The sequence below is a fragment of the Anguilla rostrata genome, chromosome 4 (assembly GCF_018555375.3).
Source record: "Anguilla rostrata isolate EN2019 chromosome 4, ASM1855537v3, whole genome shotgun sequence".
NCBI lineage: Eukaryota > Metazoa > Chordata > Actinopteri > Anguilliformes > Anguillidae > Anguilla > Anguilla rostrata.
The window spans coordinates 23,920,468-23,943,532 of NC_057936.1; the positions used below are offsets into that span (position 1 = coordinate 23,920,468).

Here is a 23,065-nt window from a genome sequence, read left to right on the forward strand (position 1 = left end):
AAATAATTCATATTCCTGAGCCATTTATTGGTTAAAACGTTTTCCCATAATTTTTCAAAATATTGGCACTGAAAACTGTCCATAGTAGAATGTGGAACACAACACTCATTCTACCCCACTTCACATACACATCAGAACAAAATTAAATCCCATTTAACAAAAAAGAGTTGAAATAAGAATGATTTGGCCCTTAAAAACAATTTATATATGGCCTCCAACACCCACTCTCCCCATCCTCTCTTGCGCATTGTACTCTGTGGCCATTCACAAATAATTACTGTATGTACAATATAAACCCCAATTCACAAACATAACCACTAAATGAAAACATATATTAAAGGAAAGATTTGAAGAATCATACATTCTTATCCACCATCTGTTTGGAATCTAACCCAACAGTGTTTTTAATCTTTTTTTTTTTTTTTGTACTGTCTCTGTCTTGACATAGATGCATACATTCACATTCACCAGGTGGTGTAAGAACAAATTTGTAATATAAGATAAAAGCATTAAGAATCTTACCAAAACAATCATAAAACTGCAAAAATATTAATCACAATAAAAGAAACATCCAGTTCAATAGCAAGAGGCTGATAAAATCTACCAGAAAAGCATTTAGCCATAATACCAACTTCAAAACAAACAGTAAATATGTGAGTTTTCTCCATATGTGCTCATTCAATTTTTTTTGTCTTATGCACAGAATCACTAAGTGCAGAGCTTGCTGAAGATCTGCATGAACTTACAACTGGTAGACAAGAGAAGATACTTCTCACAGTTAAAATAACAGTAAAAAGGAATTTCAAAGGAGAAACTGTACTTTGGGAAACTGGACTTGAAATCAACTGGTCCTCAAAGCTAAGAGGCAAGGTGTGTGCGTGTGTGTCTGTGTTTGTGCATGTGTGTGTGTGCATGTGTCTGTGTTTGTGTTTGTGTGTGTGTGTGTGTGTGTGTGTCACAGAGTGGCAAAGCACAACTGTGCAACAGAACACATCAGAAGACTACAGTCCAAGTGTGTACTTTGAGCAGAAGCGCTTCTTAAGGATAACTACGATCAATCCTGCACACAAAATGTATGGCAAACATTTTAAAGGTAAGAAAAATGTATACAATTATGCTTTGTGCCAAACCATACCACACTTAGTACACAAACACCAAATTAAAGGCAGCACTACCTTTAGTTTGCTATTAATTTCTTAAGTGTCAGAAAATAAGCACTACATGCTTTCCAGTATATAAAACAAGCCAGGTCATAATTAGTCAATCCATGCAACTGACATCAAAATTACAAACTGCATTAGAAATCATGTCTGCTCTTTACCCTTTTAATATAACAAAGGGCAAATACATTTTACACACTAAACTGAACATTCATAGATGCAGACTATTAGTGTAACAACTCGTCATTGAAAAATAATAATAATAATAATAATAATAATAATGAAAATACCAGATTTTTCTCACATTGTAAAACTCCAAACTACATTCTATGACAAAGGAATTTAAAGAACCAAGGAATGTAGAGAACCCTCTCCAGTTTGAGCACAAGCAAAAAAAAAAAACTGCAGCTTCTGAAAAACAAATTATTTAGTCAAATAAAGAATAAAGGTTTAACAAATAAATATCTAAAACACTCAAAATTCAGAGATACTGATGTTATAACATATTGTGGTATTTGCTAACACACGTAACACATTGTAATACTAAATCAAAGTATGCTCATGTAAATGACTGGATAATATGGGCTGTTGAGTGACTTGGTCCGTAAATGCACTCAATCCAAGCAGAGACTGAGCCCCTGTAGCCTCAACAATGTTATGCCATAAGCTCAACCTTAACTGGAAATTGGCATCAGCAGGACACAGCTGGCCTCGTCCCATCAAGATATGGTGGGCTTCAGATGGCTAAAGCTTCCTTCTGGTGATGCAGTGTAAGCACCCTGTAGTAACTCGCCTGGTGTGTACAAGTTACAGGCTCATCTGTAGTATGTAAGTGTGTAATATAGTTACTACAAATACTGTTACTAGTACTCCTAAATACTAGATCACAGGTGAATGTACTGGAGATGTGCAAGAATTCAGCTGCAAAGCTTTCTGTGTGAGTGTGTAGCATAGTGGTGGTGGATTTATGAATGGTAAAACTTGCAATTCAAAAATGGGGAAAACTGGGAAAAAACTGTATGTTAAGGTTATAAGAACGCATGCAAATCCAAGATGTGCCAAGATGAATAGCCCTAGGCTTACTTTTAGAAAGACACTAGTTTGGATTGTAGGCAGTTATTATGAAAGCCAATAATAATATGTTATTTTGTTAATACACACTGTATATTGCCAGCATTGTTCCAGTAACATATAAAACATGAACTGATTATATAGGTCAGAGTGGAAAATTAGGCTGTAGTAGAATAGATTGTACCCAATATCATTCCCTGATTTTTCAGCAAATAGGTTTTATAGCCTGTAATCAGAAGCAGGATGCTGATTTCATATGAAGCCACCTGTAAGTTGACTGGTACTAATTACACACAATTGAATCCTGATTCGTAGAGTAGAGCAGCTATTCAGCTATTTTATCTCTATATTGAGTTGTTTTATTCAGCTATTTTATCTCTATTGAGCTGCTTTATTCAGCAGTTTTATCTCTATATCGAGCTGTTGTATTCAGCTGTCAGTAATAATGTGTAATATAGTATGTTTAGCAGTATCAGAACATGATTTATCACCTTTTTATTTGCCATTTTTACTAGTGAATCATACATTTTGAATAACACTAAAACAAAAGAAAGATTCTGAATTCATTAGGACAGCAACTGTAAAACTCTAGAAAAGGATGTGTCTTCTCATGAAAAACATTTGATCTTTTCTGTCATTCACAAAGTTTATTAATACTTCTAATTTGACTGCAACATTTTATTTGCATAAAACCCACATAATGCCTGTAATATGAATAAATGCTTGTGCACAAGGAGCACGTACCACACACGGTGGAAAAATGTTTGGTGTATTATAGTGGACTATTAAGCCATACTCAAACTTGTTAGTCTCGTCTGGCATGAACTGACATCAGGTTGCATGTTGTGAAAATCTGTAGTTTGTGCAAAATAAATAATATCGACCAAGAAGACACTGCTGCACACATTTGTTCAACACATTTGTTAGATGTTATTCTTCATTACCGGAATCCTGTAGTATAGTTCATTCAGTTGAGGTGAAATTACCTGAACTGCACCAACCTCACAGGGCAACTGCAGACAAATCAGTGGAAGTTTAACCTCAAAATTACAGCCTGAGACCACAGACCAGTATTAAAGCCTGTTCAGCTGTTTCCTTATTTCACAGACTACAAGTAGCTGTTCCAGTTCTCAAGCAGCTCTGTGGTCTAAAAGTTTAAACCTAAGGGGCTGGTTTCACAAACATGGATTAAGACTAACCCCTAGACTAAAAACCTTTGTCAATGGAGATCTTCATTGAATTTTGCTTTTAGTCTAGGGCTAGACTTAATCCCTGTCTGGGAAACTGGTGCAAGGTGATAAGGTTTAAAGCTAAAATTTGTGGCAATTTCTCTATCATGACAGGTCAACCCTTGCCACTGAAATTTCACAGCCAGTTATGTTACATGTTCACCTAGGGTGATTATAGATCAGGTCAAGTAGCAGATTTCAGTTAATTTCAGGCTATAAAACCTTGCTGCTGAAAACAAAGGGACCTCCACATAAATGATTAATTATACAGCAACTCTATATTTCACAGTGGAGGTTGTCAAAATACAGTCAGATATGATGCACTGCTTTGTACCTGCTTTGTTTCTGTTAATTTGTGGTGTGATCAATATGCATATACAAGCAAATGCTGAAAATATTCTTAACTGCTAGATTCCATTTTACTGCAAATTACTGTGAAGTATGATAAAACATATAATACACTATATTTTGCCAGATATGCTCAAAATGGTCTAATAATTTCAAATGGTACATAATAATAATAATAATAATAATAATAATAATAATAATGAATCTGTCGATACACAATAAAGTACATCAATATTTGGAAATAAATGGTTAAAGGAGGTCTTACTTTGGACGTGTGTTTGAGGATTTCAGACAGTAATACTGTGAAAATGCTGGAGGTAGATTCACAATAAGGAAACAACTAGCATAATTTACCCTGTTTTACAAACACTGGCTTGAGAGTGTAAAGATGGATGCTTTTTGGCAAGATGAAATGAGACAAATTGAACTTAGCAAGTGCAATCACTGCTAATATGCCACAAAACACTGGGCTTACCACACCGATATAAAAGAACGGTTTATAACCAATGAGTTAAGGCCAAAAATCTCTACAGAAAATGACAGTACGCTCTTACATTGCCTGTATATATGATACTTTTTCTCTATAAACCAATCCTGCATGCTTGAGACAAAAAAGTTGGTTACTTAGGTACGAGCATTCTGCCATGCATTTATGAAAATTATATTTCTTTTCAAAAGGCGAGTGGGTTGTGGTAGCAGTATTGAAACAAACATGCAAATCTATGGTGGGAAAATTTGATTTAATAATTTAATTATAAAATAAATCTAAAATAAGTGTAGGCATTGGCCCGGTAGTTTGTGGCCTTGGCCTGAAAAACTAAATTTAAATAATAATATTTGGTAGATTCAATCTAGCGAAAGCAACCCGTTTAAGAATCACATGCTTTAACTTTCGAATCGCCTATCTTCAAAAAGATCAACTTGGACCAACAGTTAAGTGCTTCAAAGTCCAGTCTGGCCAATCAAAACAATCACAATTCTCTAGGTTTACTGTTGTGTTTCTTGGTTTGGAATAAAGATCCTCGCCCGTGCATTCTGAGTTGCTTGGCTGCTGGGTGTGGCTGGTTATTGGCGGCAGTGGCGGTGGCGATCAGGGCAGGCCCCTCACATCTTGGTCTCACTGTTTCTGTGCTTCAGTGTGTCGTTGTCCTGGCAGATGAGCTGGTAAGGCTTCTCGCTCTCCTCGATGACCGAGTTACCAATCTCCGCGTCCTGGTTCTGCAGTTCCTGGCGGGAGAGGTGCTCCACGATTCCCGCACCCAGCGAGTCGCCCAGCACATTTGTGGTGGTCCTCAGACGGTCCCTGCACCCAACACACAGATACATCCCAGAGCCGGGCCTTGATAAACAGCCACCACGGCAAACATCCCAGCATGCACCACATTCCTCTGAGTCTGCGTTGTGTTTTTTATTAACAGGACCTTCTTCAGTAGGCCTCTGCAACAGATCAGGCTGTGCAATGAACATACCCCAGACTTTGTTAAAAAAAGGTTTGTTAGACAAAAACATACAACCCTTTACAAGGAAACAGAGTAGAAGGGAAACGTCTCAATGATGGTGCCTTTAGATAAGGTAATAAAATCAAAGGCATGAAAGGTATGACACATAGTGTTATAGCAGGTTGTTTTTTACCTGATATATGAAATAATTTTCATCGGCTGTAGATATGAAATCACTAATACATATAGTCTCAGTATTACACGAGGGTGCCCACACAGTGTAATGAAAATGCATCAAGTTCGAACAGTGATTTGGGCCCTGCTTTTACACCATCGATGAGGACACTTTACACTGTTAAATTTCTGCAGTAGATACTTGGCTGTATAAAAGGATGGTATGTGAACTAATCTGGACCCAGGATGAGGGATAATCTGGCGAGCAAGTAAATCATGTAAAATTTATACATCTAATTCACTGCCATTTAGGGCATTCATCTGTAGCCTTTCAAAGGGGATACTATGCTGTAACTGCATGCTTTAACCGTGACATTTAAGGAGACTTACAGGAACCAGTCCACAGCAATGATCAGTGTTATGTCCTCCGTGGGCAGTCCCACTGATGTCAATACAATCACCATGGTTACCAGACCAGCCTGAGGGATGCCTGCTGCTCCGATGCTGGCAGCTGTTGCTGTGATACTGAAGAGGGAATCAAGTAAGGGAAATAAAATAAATATAAATTAAAATGAATGCAGTTTGCAACTGCTATGTTCAAACACAAGTACAGTTAAAGTTAGTCTGTTTCACTGAGAAGAGTGAAATTAACAAAATGTATTTGTATTCAAGTCTCATTTTGATGACAAAACAGACAGCTGCTTCCTTTGAAGTTGGTCTGCCTTCATTAATATGAGAGTTAAAGCAGCAGTTACTTTGGTCCACATAAATAGTTTATAGTCAACGGTAACCAGAATCTGCCTTGCTTGCTCTTAATTCTTACCTGATGGTGAGGATCTGGCCAAAGTTGAGGTCCATATCGTTGACCTGGGCGATGAAGATGGCGGCCACAGCCTCATAGAGGGCAGTGCCATCCATGTTGATGGTGGCGCCCACGGGTAAGACGAATCGTGTCACCCTCTTGTCCACACCATTGTTCTCTTCCAGGCATCGAAAGGTAATGGGAAGAGTGGCTGAGCTGGAGGATAAGGGTGGTAGATTCAGGTAACTGGCACACAAATCACCCTTGACACCCAGGTAACTGACACACAAAATCAAATGACTGTTACAGCAGGTTTGATGTTTAACACTAAACCTAGTTTGTTCCACTTAAAAACACAACACATACAGAGACAATATTGAGACTGTAATATAGCACTGGAAACTACTTTTATTAACCAGAAGCTACAGTCATTAAGAAGCACAGAAGTGTGAAAGGAACACAGGAGCTGGCCATCTGGTTAGCCTACAAAATCCATGATGCTGCACACAATGAGACATGCAGACACCTGTGGAGCCACGCCCACCTGGAAGAGGTCCCCAAGGCTGTGATGAGGGCCTGAAGCAGCCCCCCGATGAACGTGAAGGGGTTCTTCCTCGTCATGACGAAGTAGAGGAGCGGCAGGACGAAGAGGCCGTGGATGAGCAGGCCCACGATCACGGTGACCGTGTACATTCCCAGCTGCCCGCCCACCTGTGCCAGGTCCTTCATCTCCACAATCTTCCCCGCGATTAGAAAGAGGATTCCCACAGGCGCGTACCTGAGGGGAAGCAACAGGGCAACCGCTCTCTGATGAAAAACTGAAATTAACTGAATGGCAGCAGCTGTGGACTTTGCAATCAGTGCAGAGTGTGAGAGTCTTTGCTGACTACAAGACTAGTCCAAGGCAGGTCGATACAGATAGTATTGTCTCTTAAAACTGTAAAAACTTTATATTATTATACTTTAGCTATGCTATTTGTCCACATGAGGAGCTAGAATGGAAAATTATAACAGCAACAGTTGTGACCAGTAAAAGCTATGAGGGGGAAACACATTCCGCACTGACAGTCATTCCATTACATTACATTACAGGCATTCCCGTACAGAAAAGCTATATATTTAAATATATGGTGGGAAATTAAAAATCTATTTAAATATATTGTGCAATACATAACTTAAATACATACATACATGTATTTAAATATTTTTTTAAATATATGCATTACATGTAAGCACATAAATGTGTTAAATATATATGTAAATATATGTGTAAGAAATTGATTAAAAATATAAGCAATATATTAAAATACTGTGATAGATTGGCGACCTGTCCAGGGTGTATTCCCGCCTCTTGTCCAATGCACACTGGGATAGGCTCCAGCATCCCCCGCGACCCTGACCAGGTTAAGCGGGTATAGATGCTGGATGGATGGATATATTAAAATATATCTAATTCCCGTATATTTCCATATATCATTTTTCCTTGTGAATCGTGGCAGGAAAATCAGGAAAAAGCCATGCTAAACGAGGACCTCGCGACTGGCACCGACCAGATAATGATGGCCACCAGGCGCATGATGGCCTCGTTGAGGCAGTCGAAGAATTCCCGCAGCGCCTGGCCCTGCTGCTTCATCGTGCCAATCACCAGGCCGAAGCACATGGAGAAGACCACCAGGCCCAGGGCGTTGACCCCGCCGGAGGAGCCCGACACGGGCACCGTCTCCTCCAGCGTCTCCTCAGTCGTCTGCAGCACGCTGCTCACGTTGGCGGGGAGGATCGACTCGGTGCCGTTCATGGCCTCCGTCAGGTTGAGGGCGATCGTCACGTTCTTCTTGTAGATCCTTTTGGAGTACACCGTTTTGTACTGCATGCATATATCAAGGTCAGTGGTCAGGTTTTCTCTGGTAAATTGTAATTGTAATCTTTTTTTTTTGTATAGACACTGACTTGCATTTTAAAGCAGACAATAGATGATATCATTTATATGCCAATCAATATTCTTCCTGGATTTTTCCTAGGATGATGTGACATTAGTAGAAATGGGTTTGGAGACCCAAACACTGGGTACAGTATTTGTGCAATGGTTGTGTTACATCATACCCCTGAATATGTAAATCTAATCTTAGGTCACTAAATGTATCTTACCTGTTTAAAACACGCTTCCACTAAATTAGGAGGGAACATGTTTCTGCAAGACAAAATAATGGACAATAAACCAACAATAATGCATTTCATTAAAAAGCACTCATGAGTGATGTATGCTTATGCATGCTTGTATGCTTGCATGTTCATCTGATCTCAAAATTAAATGGAGTGGCACAACAGTGGGAGGCAATGCATACCTAATGAGGTCCAAGAAAGCATCCATAGCTTGTACTGGCTCAATGTTGCCACTAGAGGGCACTGGACTATCCCTGTTGCCTTTCCCTGGCCGGATGATTATCACCATGACTATGCCGATGAAGACAGCGATGAAGGTGGTCACCATGTAATAAATGACGGCCCGAATCCCCATCTTGCCAGAGGCTTTGCTGTCCAGAGATGAGATACCTGCAAAACAAGTGGGAGAATCTCTGGAATCACTGAACAATATTTGTGATCTCCACCTCACTAGCGAATTTCACACAAAATTATTTATAGGGGTGATACAAATAGATGGATACAGCCAAAGTATAAAAATAATACTAAACAATATCGTAGCAAGGTGAAGAATTAATGGTAACAAATACTATTATAACGTGAAATATGTCAAATTCATAACTCATATTATGAGGACTAGGTCATCAAGCCCAATCTGATACCTGTAACCACACTGGGGAACAAAGACCAAGCTGTTACTGGTAACCATACTAGGCTATAAAGACTAAACTGTTACTGGTAACCTTACTAGGCTATAAAAGCCAAGCTGTTACTGGTAACCTTACTAGGCTATAAATATTAAGCTGTGGCTGGTAACCTTACTAGGCTATAAAGACCAAGCTCTTACTGGTAACCATACTAGGCTATAAACACCAAGTTGTAACCTGTAACCACACTAGGTTATAAAGACCAAGTTGTAACCTGTAACCATACTAGGCTATAAACACCAAGCTGTTGCCTGTAATCAGACCGAGTCATAAGAACCGAGCTGTGCAAGTAATGTTCACTCACTGGTCTGGGAATGCTTTTTAGCCAGGTCTGGCACAATTTGCTCATATAAATCAGCTGAATGCACTTTCCTGTACCTGTAACCAAACAGGGCTGTAATGATCAAGCTGTTACCTGTAACCAGGCTGGAAACTATAAGGGGCAGCACCAGCATCTGCAGCATCCTCATCAGGAGCTCCCCGGGGAAGGAAAAGTACTTTATCTCCCTGAGGGACATCTCACGTGGCCGGACGGCAAATCCCAGAATGACCCCTGAGCAAATAATCAATCAGAGTAAGAGCAAATGAACTAACAGTGACAGCAAAGGTCAAGAATTCCAGAACACGCCCGAGAAACAATAATGTACTGTATCTGTGTTAGAAGGGTATTAACTGAGTCACAGATGTTATGAGCCTGCCAAAGGAACTCGTTCAGTAATTTCACGTAACCCGTTCTCTCTACTGCTGGATCTTCAAAACAAACAGAGCTGTGTGTGAGTGTGTGTACGTGTGTGTCTGCATGTGCGTGTAGTGTATATATGTACATGTGCGTGAGTACGTGTACATGTGCATGCGTCTGTGTGTGTGCGTGTGTGTGCATGCATGTGTGCATGTGTGTGCATGTGTGTGTGCGTGCGGATGTGTGTGTGCGAGTGTGTGCATGCATGTGTGCATGTGTGTGTGTGTGCGGATGTGTGTGTGCGAGTGTGGCGTGCATGCTTGTTTTTTAAAGCCTTCTCAAGAATGACAGCCGCTTGGCCAAAGTCCTCGCAGGCTACTTGCCCAGTGCGACGGCGGCCACGGTGAAGAGCACGAAGGCATTCCGGCGCAGGAAGTTCCTGGCGCTCTGGCGCGTGATGCAGCTCATCCTCTTCTGCGTACTGGACGCGCGCTTCTGCATAGCCTTACGGAGCTGCCGGAGACCTCGCTCGGGAAGGTGGGGCTTCTCAGAATCCTCGTTCAGGAACAGGCTGTTGGCATTCGGGGGCTTCTCATTCATAATCAGCTCCAGAACCTGGTCTAGGAGGCAGGACTCGTGGGAAACTGGAGGAGAAAGCACATCGGGTGGAATTTAGAGGACGCTATGTGCACACAACTGTAACAGTTAACAACAATAAAAGGAAGGAGAGTCTTGAGTAAAACCTGCCACAAAGTACAAGCAGGACCTTCGGGATAGTGTTTTAAATAGATTCAAAACCTTGGTTGAACCTCTTAACAGTCTGTCACAATGGGAAAGCCCACAGGCTCTGAAAAATGCAACCAAACTATTTATGACACCTGGGCCCCAACCTTCAGAACACTTACTCTACAGATGGATTAAAGCCATAGCAAATGTTCTGCATAAACCATTTGCAAAAACATTCACTTCCCCCTTATCACACTAAACAGTCACACACTGCACACATTGTGTATGAGTCCAGGACTCTTTCTCCTCTCTGCTCTGCTTCATATCCCCATGATATTTGCAATGTGCTTTTCTTGTATATTATATTGGTCACTTGTATACATCGCTACCCTTGCTTATCCATTCAGTATCTGAATGTCCTTCTGTCTGTCCCAGTCGTCTGCAGTCCTTCTGTAATCATGAGATGAGGAAGGGGTTGGGCGTAATGGAGGAAGGTAGGAATTTACATGACAGGGAACTGGGCTGTAGTGGAGGTTTGTGGATTATAATGAAAGATTATTATCTTTTTCCTTTCTCATTTATTTATTTTGTTGTATTATTGTTGCTGTTTTCCTCATTCATTTCTCTTCTTTGTTATGTCACAAACTAAAATAAACTAAATGAATCATGATTTTAAAAAGTTGCCTCATTGGAGGGTGGGGAGTTGCAAAAAATTCAAAAGCAAAATTTCCATACAACCCCACACACCATTCCATCAACCTGCTGAACAAGCTTTCTCTGCATGTATGGAAATCATCACACGATACTACCCTCTCCTGTCAGCTGTTTCTGGTGTCCACCCCCTCCCATTTCCACCATCTCCCTCCCCCTATCTGATTGTACATCAGGGGTCTGCAACCCTGGTCTTGTAGAGCAGGAAGCACTGCTGGTTTTTGTTTCCGCCTTAAAATCAGCACCCAATTCAGAACCCAAGCTAACTGTAACCAACTGCTCTAATTGATTAATTAAGTAAAGAGTAACAATGGAAACCAGCAGTGCCTGTGGTTCCCCAGGACCAGGGCTACAGGCCTCTGTTGTGTGTACAGACCTAAATCTTACAGCCATGTACAATCCTGGCTGCCCAGGAGCAAAGGAAAAGGTTCAGCATTTCTCAAATACTCTAACACAGTGGTAACCAACTCTGTTCCTGGAGATCTACCGTCCAGTAAATTTTCACTCCAATCCTAAAAAAAGCACATATCATTCAACAGCAAATCTCACTGAGCTGCTAATTAGTATAATCAGGTGTGCTAAATTATAGTTGAAATAAAAACCTACAGGAAGCTAGATCTCCAGGAGCAGTGTTGGTTACCATTGTACTAACACATGTATTTTGGATGGATATCAATCTCCTTTATCGCAGGTGATCCAGTGCATATATTATTTTTGTCGCAAAAGGGTGAGATTGGGGGGGAATGTGAAATGGAAAATGCTAATATTAGTAACAAGAAGCATATCCCTCATGGTGACTGAACATCATTCTTGTAATTGGAGAATAAGTTGGAGAGTTTTGGAATCATTCTTTCTACAAAACATTAGCTGCCAATGTTGTACACAAGACCACAAGTTTCCTTTTGAAGTCCGGCACAACTGGGATTTAATCATGATGCATCCCATATGTGTTTCTGATGACAAGTTCTGGCACAATGTTGATGGCACTCAAAGATGATGTCCGACTCTTCTCAGAGAAACACAGAGGCTGGCCAATGAACTTAAAATAGCTGTTGATGATAGACTATTGCTGAAATAGGCTTAGTCCCACACAATAGATAACTTTTATGGTAGTATAAACCATTTATAGTATGTCAATAGTTCACCCTACCATTCTTCATCCAGAACACACCAATAAATGCAGCAGCCAGACTAGCGGTTAGCTCAACTAGTTCTTTACCTATCTGCCCAGTTAATCTAGTAGCAGTTAGCCTGACATTCAGGCTATCTAACACTATGCACGAACTATAGTTGGCTGACTGCACAAACATTTTATATTTCTTAGCTACCTACTACCACTTTCAGTGCTGACAATAACTATCAGAGTTTGTCTATTATTCAGTTTCTTTGTTGATTTGACAAATTAATTTACATTTGCGCTATTACAAGTATGAACACCAGTGCATTACCAGAAATAAGTGAAGTGTTGGTTGCTGTTAGATAAAACTGTCATTCACCACATAACTATCCTCAAAAAATGGCTGAATTTAAAGTGTGTGAAAGTATTTCATTGTGCTATTGCCCCTAATTGAGGCCTTAAAAAATATTTAACAGCTGTGATTTTCAAACTCTGACCTGGGGACCTACTATGTTTGCTGATTTTTGTCGCAGCCAATATCTTGATCAATTAATACTGTTGAAAACATTGTTTAGGTTCAAAGATAATTTTGTACTTTCACTCTTGCTAACACAATGCAGGTTTGGCTAGTTGCCATTTGCTCTGTCAATGAATTCTTCATTTTTGAGAAATAGCTTTGTTTCAGTGATCAGGTGACCGTCAACACTTAGGACCCCAATTATTTCACCAGTCTTAAATAAAGACAGAAGCAACTGCTTTCTGAAGAAATCATTTGTCATCATGCAGCACACTGTAGAAAATTATAAGATGCGTTGATCTGAGCAAAAGTCCAGGGATGTGAATGTGGAATATTTATTCTTCTCACATAGCCAAGAAGGGTGCAAATCATCCTTGAAGAAGGCAAATCATCCTTCAGTAGACATTAAGCATCAAATGAAAAACAAAAAACAGCTCAGTACTATTCAGTACTATTCAATTGTGGTAGGAAAGAACACCAGCATACAAAATGGGCCCCAAGGGTCGAGTTTGAAAACCCCTGCTCTACACAATCCTCAAGAGGATATGATATTTGGTACTTTGATATTTTGTGCAATTGTTGGAGAATGGCTGCATATATTTTATGATTGTATAGTACATTATACATTGTTGTCTTTACATTTCACATCATTTTACAAGCTGTGGCACTCTGTAGTGGATTGTGACTTCATAGTAATGAGGAGAGTTGTGGCAGTTTGTGGTAATTACAGAAAGGCAGTTAAACACAGGGGCCTAATTACAGCCAACCTTCTGTCCTCAGAGGAACTATTAAGGCAACAAATGGTAGCTGCTCCCAACCACACATTTCTCACTGACTCCCACCAGGAGGTTCATGAGCCTTAAAGTGACCCACATAAACAGAAATGATACACACGTCCAACACTGCGTACTTTGGCGACCTTCAAAAACCTCAACCGATTACAGAATTCATCTGTGCTTCAGTCTGGGCCTGGCTAAATGGAGGTTCCCAACTGTACAATCCTGCAGGTAGGTGGTGTGCCCAGTATGCTGCCATTGGCAATTCCCCTTCAGACGTCCAGGAGAGCCATATTAAAGCTGCATGAGGAACTGGCTGGAGACTGGCAGAGTTCTGGCTCCCAGGAGTGTCAAAAGCCCCTCCCCCAGATGAAGAGGACTGTTTGTAAACAGCTGTCCACTGCTCACAAAACAGACACCTGTCACAGACGCATGTGGGGAATTTTTCGGGACAGGTGAATACAATACAATACAATCTACTGTGGCCATTTTCAAAATGCTGTGTATCCATTAATAAATTGAAAATCTGCTGTAGTTAGATTTCTGCTGACATGTTGGGTAACTTCGGCTCTAAATCAAGCTTAACTGCTTCTGCAAAGAGATGCATTGTGAATCAATTCAAGGTTTAATCCATCATTACTGTCAACATATGTACAGGAGCAAGCGAAAAGCCATATACCTCGCCACTAGCCAATTAAACCTTAAAACCTCTCTCTCTCTCTCTCTCTCTCTCTCTCTGTCTCTCTCTGCAGTGTGTTTCCTCTACATAGGCATGACCTTAATTTGTTCAGAGGGATGGTATTTCACATCTAACCGGAAAGAAAGCCCAGAGCTACTTCAAACGCCCCTGTTAAAAAGACTCCCGCTGAACACTGGAAAACAGAATGTAATTTTCATTTTGCACTGATTAGAGGCTGAGTGTTCGCCAAAGTATTAACAGGCAAGGAAAGACCATCACGGTTTTGAAAAACACAAGACATAATGGTCCTTATAACTTACATATGCACATTGTAATACCTGTAAGGCAGCTTGCATTCCGTTAGCGCCATACCGGGTTCTTTCCCTTAAACACCATGAACTACCTCTGATCTCAAAAAAAGTAAATGGTCTCTGTCTACCATCAGCCAAACCATTTAGCATCACTACACCACAATTATCTAAAGCGGTATCCTTGAATACAGTAAAACCATGCTGTGTGGCATTGATTAGTCATACATAACTGCCGTAAATTATAGGTGTAAAATGCAAAGCAAGTAAATCCTGTAAAACCGTAAGATGCGTCAGACAGAAGCTTAGCGCTAACTCTCACTAACGCGTGTACAAGCCCCCACAGCCTTGCACGCAGTGCTGTTTGATTGGATGGAAAGCCACTCTCTTCTGAAACAATGGCTTACTCACCACTCATGATTTAGGTCTTGTGCACAGTCCAAAGCAGAATACACAGTCTGACGCCGTCTACCTTTTTCGACAGCTCAGGGTCCAAGTGAGTGGACGCACCTCTGTGCTGAACTCATACTCACAGACATGAAAAGGACTGTCATCTCCTCTGACCTGACCTTCAGATGCCTTGGGGTTCAACCTGCAGAGCACATGCTGGGGGGCAGAGCACTACAAAGTCACCAGCTAGTCAGTCTGTACACCCTCCCACCCCCACCCCGAGTGTGCCCCCCACCCTGGCCCACTGCCCACTGTCCACACCCCAGCATTTACCTGGCTCTGAGCAGACACTACAGCAAAACACACAACTGGATATAAAACAGCACACAATATATTCTACAGCCACCACCACAGATTACAGTTAAGACGTAACTTTACTAAAAGCATGTTTGGCAACCAATCAACAATTCTGTCAGCTGGCCAAAGCCATTGAGATGTACTGTATACTCACAAACCAAACAATTACACTTTTCTATTGGCAAGCTGCACACAGACGGTTCATCACTTTTGAATCACTAAAAGTAGGAAAATTGAACAATTTAATCACGTCATGAAGGTAGCCAATCCTGTACAGTAAGCTTTGTTTCCCTGCGGGGTTTATGCAATGTAGCACCTGAAACAAGTGTCACCGTATGTACGTTCTGCGACGATATACAAAAATGATACTTCTAATTGTGTTGTGTTGATGTCTAAACTTTCGACTTGTAGCCTATATCCAGATTTGTGCTCTTGCAAAAACTATGTTAATTTATAAATTAATTTAGATAAGCGACAAAGGCCATGGAAAACACCCTGTAGCAGAAAATAAATGGCCCCATCCCACAGAACAAGCCAGAGTGCTGACAGTCACGGACAAACGTAACAGTCGCAGCTGATCGAGCCGCAGGTGAATTACCACAAAAAGACGAAAGGAAAGACGTTCTCCAAAGACGTTCTACGAAGCATGCTTCCACTGACCTCTCAAAAGTGTAATGAATAAACATCGTAGAAAATGTTACATTTTTGCATTCTTTAAGTTGATATGGAAAAAAATTACGTTACTCAACATCCATTCCAAAAGTTAACACCTGTGACCACATACAACATCATACACATACTATTAATCGCAGGACACTTGTTGCTTATATTTGAGGAGAAAGAAATATTAAACCATTAGCTAATCTGATTTTTTTTAAAATAGTTTCCATACCTACTGTAAAGATGTTTCCGAACAGCGGCACTTTTCTTTATTTCTCCTTGCTTCCTGAGTTGTCAGATAGAACACTTTCCCATACACTGTGTAGGCTACGGATGCGGCAGCACAGATAGACTGCATGCAAATATAACTCCAAATGGGAGATGTATTGTGTCTTCTTTGGCTAGTTTCCGTTTTCTAAGTGGTTGTGTGCACTTCAGCTCGCAAGCTAAATTGTCAAGATAGTAGGGTGTGCGTGGGAGGGAGAGGTTAAGGATTCTTCAGGCGCGAAGAAACAGAAACCACCTGCTGCCCATCCGTACCCGAATCAGCGAAGCAGTTCCTACTAGCTTCATTTCGACACCCCGTTTTTGCCGTTAATAGTGTTGTCTACATACATAATGAAACTCAAATTTTGAAATTGCCCGAAGTGACATCCATTATACTTCAACATATTATTTCCTGAGCCATTATAGTCCTTACAGCCCATTTGTAAAACGTTCTTATGGTGTCAGTGTTACCCGCTGATGAAAGTGTTTTAGTACAGTATTAGGTCATTTCAATAAGCAAATGTTTTTAACGGATGAATATTAACTGCAGTAAAGGGTGCTCTTTCAAAGCAATTGTGCGACGGGTTGCAGAAGAAGAAATACGCACAATCACATTATTTTGAGACTATGGAAAATTTTGTAAGATTAACAATAAATTATATAAATGTATATTTTTCCAAAAAATATATTGGTATGCTTAGGTAAATATGGGCTGCATGGGTATAGCTGGTTGAAAGGATACAGACATTGCCATGACAACCTACCTCCGTGAACCAGATGAAGGTCTTACTATATGGAACTCAGGGGATACATATATTAGAGACCTTCAACCCATTTCTACCCACATATCCACCTACGAGTTTGGCTTTATCACTCTGTGTTTACGAGCTACAACGCATTATGGTTGTGCCAGAACTTTTGTAAAGGCTTGTAGGAATTAGACGTTCAGCTGTCTTGGGTGCATGCAACGCCATTTACACTATACTTTACATAATAATTTAGCTGGGATATTAACTGACAAATAAGATTCTGTAATAGTTAGAGGGAAGGCAAGGAAAATTATTCCTAATATAAAATATGTCAGAATTCCTATAAAGCATGCCACACAACCCATGTACTGTATTTAAATGGCACCATTGTGTCAAAATACAGAATTGTGTTCTCTAATGGCCATTCCACACATTGACTGTGATAATACATGCACACAGTAACATATCTTGTGTTGACAGATAACATTTTGTCCAACTCTGGAATGTGGGACCAAACGTTATCTGTTAAAAATTGAATTAACACTGTTCGAGATTTTAAACTGGACATTTTACTGTGTAGCTTAATCTAGTCAATCAATACTTCTGCGGTATATACTGGTCTACAGGGATACAAGTTCAAAATGTTTACTTAGTAAATACAGTAGTTTTAGTACGAAAATATACTAAGTACGGACAGTAATTTTTTTTTTTCCAAATAATGTACATTGTACCCTCACAAAAGATTTAATGGCATACCGTAAGATTCTGTGTCTCTAAAATCAGGAATATTTTGTGCAAAAATTCACTCCAGCTCATATGTGCTTTGCTAATAAACTGCTGGGAGGCTATACACATTGTAGCAATGTTTTGGATTCAATCCTGTTTTCTACCATGAGAATTTGATCATAGTCAACATGCCCCCAGTTAACAATACAAATAAAAACAAAATGGAGCAAATGTCCAGATTTATAGAATTTAGACATTTGGAGTTCAAAAAATATTTTGGCAATGTTTAAGCATTCTTCCTGGAAATCAGAGTTGTTTATTCAGTAAGTGCACAGCTATTGTTCTTATTATACACCATAAAAAGCCTGTAAAAAGAACAGTAAATTACTGGTCGTACAGTTGCCAGAAACTGTGCTTTTTCTTTTTCTTTTTTCTATGGTCTTCAATAGTTCAGGTCTGTTCTTACAACAGTTGATTTGGTATTTTATGGTAATTTCCCAGTCAATATATATTATCTTTATCTACGCACACATGACATCACTCTAAATATTACTCTGTCCTTTGTATTATTTTATCTAATGACAACTACATTACTGAAATTGAATACATTTTAAAATGCATTTTAAATATGTATATTCATAGTTCACTTCTACAGTATAGCACAGAACAGTACCAATATCATTCAAATATACCCTTTTTAATGATTATATTGTATTGTGTGTGTGTGTGTGTGTGTTAACAAATCCTAATAGCAAGTTGCTGAAATTGAACTGATACAACCTTATGATCTATTATGATGGATCTACAGTGATTGGATTATGATTGAACTACAGTGATGTATTTATGAGTGCAAGAATGTATACAGGGGCCCAATCAGACACACAGACAATAAAATCAAAATGAAAATTAAAAAAATGGAGAGGGGGACATAGATTGCAACACAAACTGTTTAAGTGTAGATGGAGATATGGATATTAATGATGAATGGCATTTAAATGGCACATTTCACCCAAATAACATCACGGCGAACGCAGGACCTTGGCTCCACCGGCCACCAGTATGTAGCACCAAGCTGGGTGTTGCATGCACAGTCATGCACAGTAACATGCTTCCACGTTTGCCTGTGCAATAACCACACAATAACACCCAGACTCAGGAATTCTGCCAACATGATCCTTCATGTGGCCTGCGGATGACCGGAGCCAAGGAACTTCTAATGTCAAAATCTTCCAAAGAAAATGCATGATACAATTTAGCATTGGCTTCAGCTAGGAGACTTACAGTACTGAAATACTAGTTGCAAAACAATCCTCACCAATGCAATACATAAATGTAATATCCACAACAATAATAAGTAACAAAGTGAACGTTGCACCTTCTAGGCTGGCCCATTTGGCTCAGTTTAGGTGATACAGTGGTACTGTACAGTATGACAATATATACAGCACAATACATAAAATGCTGTAATCGATTTCACCAAACAAGGTGGTATTACTTTGCTAACTGTCATTGCAGTTTGACATACGGAAATTGGTCTCGAATAACATGAAACCTAAATTGCAAAAATATGTTTGTTTTTTTTTCAAATTTTTTAAATATTTTTATTTTTTGTGATTTCAGTTTTGGTACTGGACTGGGAAGCAGTTATGAAGACAAATGCTTTTTACTGGCAAGACACAACACCCCATTTGCACAGGGAACAACATGACTGAATTTTGCAGAATTCCTTTTCAGAATTTCCAGTTTAATGTCTGATTAGCTTCTTACAGCAGTTAATGTGGTCCAGTTGTATAAGCAATCATATAGCATATCAAGCTCTGATTAAATCCACCTGTGTATGCTTTAAATATCCTTCAAATAACAACACGTTCAGGTGTTCTTAACATGGTCTTCACAAACAAAGCATAAGTCCAATGAAGCAAGGAAAAGCACACTTAATAATAAAACAATAAAAACAATTCATGTAATAATGGTTGATGGCTAAAATTTTCAAGTAAACAAGACAATGCTGATTTAAATCTGCAATTGGTTTTAACCTCCAATAGCTCTTTGGTTGTGTTGATTTCCTGACATCTTGACTGGGCATCTCAGTGCTCTCAATATGTTCTAAACACACATACACATGCAGGCACACATGCACACACGCACACACGCACGCACAAACACAAACCCCACAGCATCTCATATAAAATGGACATTTTAATGATGACCTTCCCACTCAAGGCAAGCAGAATCTCTGCTACCAAAGTCCATGTTTCACCCACTTACACCTCAGGAACCCAAGCTGATATCTCAAATGGAACGGCAGCATACTGCATCACTATGGAAACACAATTACCGTTAGAGCGTGGGAGGTGTAAACCATGACCGATCCACATTTAGCTTGTTAATTATGCGCTTGCCTGCAGATACAAGTGCATGTTATACATCTGATATATGTTCAGGGCCAGGGTTTATCTGCATTACATCTTATCTGTGTAATTGAGCAGTAAAAATCCACAGTAATGTCAGTGGAAAACCTCAATGGTCTAAAGCATTTTGGGAAATATTAATGGAAAAAGCACACTTAAACAAGAAAAATGAACAAATTACCTTACTTTTAAAAAACTACGTTAATCTGTCTGTGCTTAAACTTTAAACTATATATCATACAATTGTACTCAATTGCACATAATTAAAAATGAAAAGGGAAGACATCATCGATGTGGCTTTTAAAAAAGGTAGAGCTCTCCATTTAAAAAAAGACTGACATCTGTCTTAAAAATTCACAAACAAATAATTTGAAATAAGCATTGTTCACACTCTAAGAATGACAGATTTGATGAAATCGCTTCATTCAGAAGTTAAAATGTATCAAGGTAAAAGATATCTTAATAGCATTAAGATGATATCTGTATTTTCGGGTGTGTTGGTAACTGGTATCTATTGGGTTGAATCTACTGAGAGTAGTACCTTCATCCTTTCGTGATAGAACTGTTACTTAGCAACAAGTAATTTTTTTCATGGTTGGAAAAAATATGGCACCGCATGACTACATGCCAACATAAGGTTTCATAGTATATAGTGAGCGCTATGTTGAGACAGACATTCTTTCTTGATTTAGCTCTGTATTGCATAATTTTAGAAACATAATAATAACATCACTTTTTATACATAACCTCCCATTCCAGGGTGTCATGTTTGGGAGAAATGCCTTCGCATGTGTTTCACAGGTGTTCTGATTAGTCAGGTGTGCTCAATTACTTCTTTACCACTATAAGAGAGCTTTCAGTATCTAGTCTTGATTCTAGATTTTTGATTGCCTTTGGAGTCTATTATTGGCATTTGTCAGCATAAGGACCAGAGTTGTGCCAATGAACGTCAAGGAAGCTATTATGAGGCTGATGAATATGAAAAGAAAAACTGTCAGACACATAGGCTAAACCATAGGCTAACCTAAATCAACCATTTGGAACATCATTAAGAAGAAAGAAAAAGGCACTGGTAATCACAGAAATCACAAAGAGGCTGGTAGGCTAAGGAAGAACTCAACAATTAATGATTTAAGAATTCCACCACAATGAAGAAAAAACGCTAAGCACCTGTCCGACAGATCAGAAACACTCTTCAGAAGGCAGGTGAGGATGTGTCAGTGACAGCTGTCCACTGAAGACTTCACAAACAGAACTGCAGATGCTACACTACAAGATGTAAAACACTAGTTAACCACAAAAAATAGGATGGCAGATTACAGTAGGCTAAAAAGAATCTGAAAGAAATTTGAAAAAGGACCTGTGGACAGATGAGACCAAGATTCACTTGCATCAGAGTGGTGGCAAGAGCAAAGTGTGGAGACCAAAAGGAACTGCCCAAGATCCAAAGCATCTCCCTCATTTGTGAAACATGGTGGTAAGGGTGTTATGGCTTAGAAATGTATGGCTGCCTCAGGTACTGGCTCACTTGTCTTCAGTGACGATGTAACTGTTGATAGCAGCACCAGCATGAATTCTGAACTGTACAGAGGCATCTTATCTTGTCAGGTTCAAGCAAATTACCCCAGCACTTCATACTATGGCAAGACATTGATCCCAACCATACTGCCAAAGCAATAAACGATTTTTTCGAAACCAAAAACTTTAAATTTCTTGACTGTCATTCATCTGATCTGAATCAGATCAAACATGTGATTCGTGTGCTGAAGAGAAAACTTAAGGCAACTAGCCCTTGAAATAAGCAGGAGCTGACAATGGCTGCAGTATTGGTCAGGCAGAGCATTAAGAAGATAGATAGTATCAAAGAAGATACTCCACACCTGGTTATGTCGATGGGTCACAGACTTCAATCACTGCATGCAAAGGATATGTGACAAAGCACTAAAATGACTACCTTCATTTAGATTACATTAACATGTCCCAAACATTATGGTGCCCTGACATAGGGGTGCTATGTATAAAAAGTGTTGTAATTTCTGCATGGCAAAACCAAAGTGTATAAAATACCCTTAAATAAAAACTGCAAATGTATACTTTAACCACAAGTGAATTGTTTGATTACAAATCTAAAATTGTAGAGTAGACAGCGAAAATCAGGAAAAAAATATATTTTTTGGACAATATTTGTCCAAAATATTGTGGAGCTCACTGTATGTGTGTGTGTGTGTGTGTGTGCACACATGCTTTGGCTCTTGTGTTATTATGTAAGACTGGACCACCTTTGATACCACTGTCCTCAATGTTTACGCAAGTGGAATGGAGCATGCTTCCCTCTCATTCTGATCCTTGGTGTTATGGTGAGTAAAATCTGAGTCTTGAGTCGACAGATACAGTATTTGGTTTTGGTGCTTCATTGAATCCTAATGCGTTTTGCCCTATCCACATTATCAAGGTAAAAAAAAAAAAAAAACTATTCAGTATAAAATGACCAAATATGATTTTTTTTAATAAGTCACATAACATGTAATGTATGTTAACTCATGTTAAGTTTTTGCTTTGATACACTGGCATTAATCCCAATGTAAAGTAAGTTAAATTGTTCTTTAAAGTGAAATTGAAACATATTGGGAGCCCAATTGTAACAGTCACCAGAGATCATTGCTCTACTCTGTATACAGATCTTAAGATATTAATAAAATAAGTCTTATTTTAAATGGAGGCCATCAAAGCTGCTGTATTACCCAATGTTTATGGTAGTGTGAGGCAGAGAACCTCACAAGGCTACACCTGGGCTGGACCCTAAATAGGCCTCGCAGTTACTCGCTAGCGAGACACTGGCATTGATTCAGGCTGGTTTTGATGGAGAACATTTTGGCCACGCGAGTCGGCTCTCTCTGGGGTGCACCAGGTGCAGTTCCCCAGC

General features: G+C 39.5%; 1 protein-coding gene across 2 annotated transcripts; it reads right to left on the minus strand.

Moving 5' to 3' along the window:
• Positions 1-6: 6 nt before the first annotated feature.
• slc1a6 (solute carrier family 1 member 6) lies at positions 7-16,537 on the minus strand. 2 transcript variants are annotated; one of them, XM_064331609.1, is made up of 10 exons: positions 16,226-16,537; positions 10,132-10,392; positions 9,485-9,622; positions 8,566-8,773; positions 8,369-8,411; positions 7,774-8,087; positions 6,768-7,001; positions 6,245-6,439; positions 5,812-5,946; positions 7-5,111 (listed from the first exon to the last, which is right to left on the minus strand). In XM_064331609.1, exons 2-10 carry the CDS (start codon positions 10,346-10,348, stop codon positions 4,913-4,915), a joined length of 1,683 nt encoding a protein of 560 aa, XP_064187679.1. In that variant the 5' UTR covers positions 10,349-10,392; positions 16,226-16,537; the 3' UTR covers positions 7-4,912. The 2 variants fall into 2 exon arrangements, with proteins under 2 accessions (XP_064187679.1, XP_064187678.1); XM_064331608.1 differs by having other exon boundaries at positions 16,222-16,537.
• Positions 16,538-23,065: the final 6,528 nt, after the last annotated feature.

Bases quoted from the DNA above. Each gene is read 5' to 3' on its own strand.
- slc1a6 (XM_064331609.1), bottom strand. From the start codon at position 10,348: ATGAATGAGAAGCCCCCGAATGCCAACAGCCTGTTCCTGAACGAGGAT. The intron at 6,440-6,767 runs GTGGGCGTGGCT...CTTATCCTCCAG, and splicing joins GCCTTGGGGACCTCTTCCAG to CTCAGCCACTCTTCCCATTA. The intron at 5,112-5,811 runs GTAAGTCTCCTT...TGTTGGGTGCAG, and splicing joins ATTGCTGTGGACTGGTTCCT to GGACCGTCTGAGGACCACCA.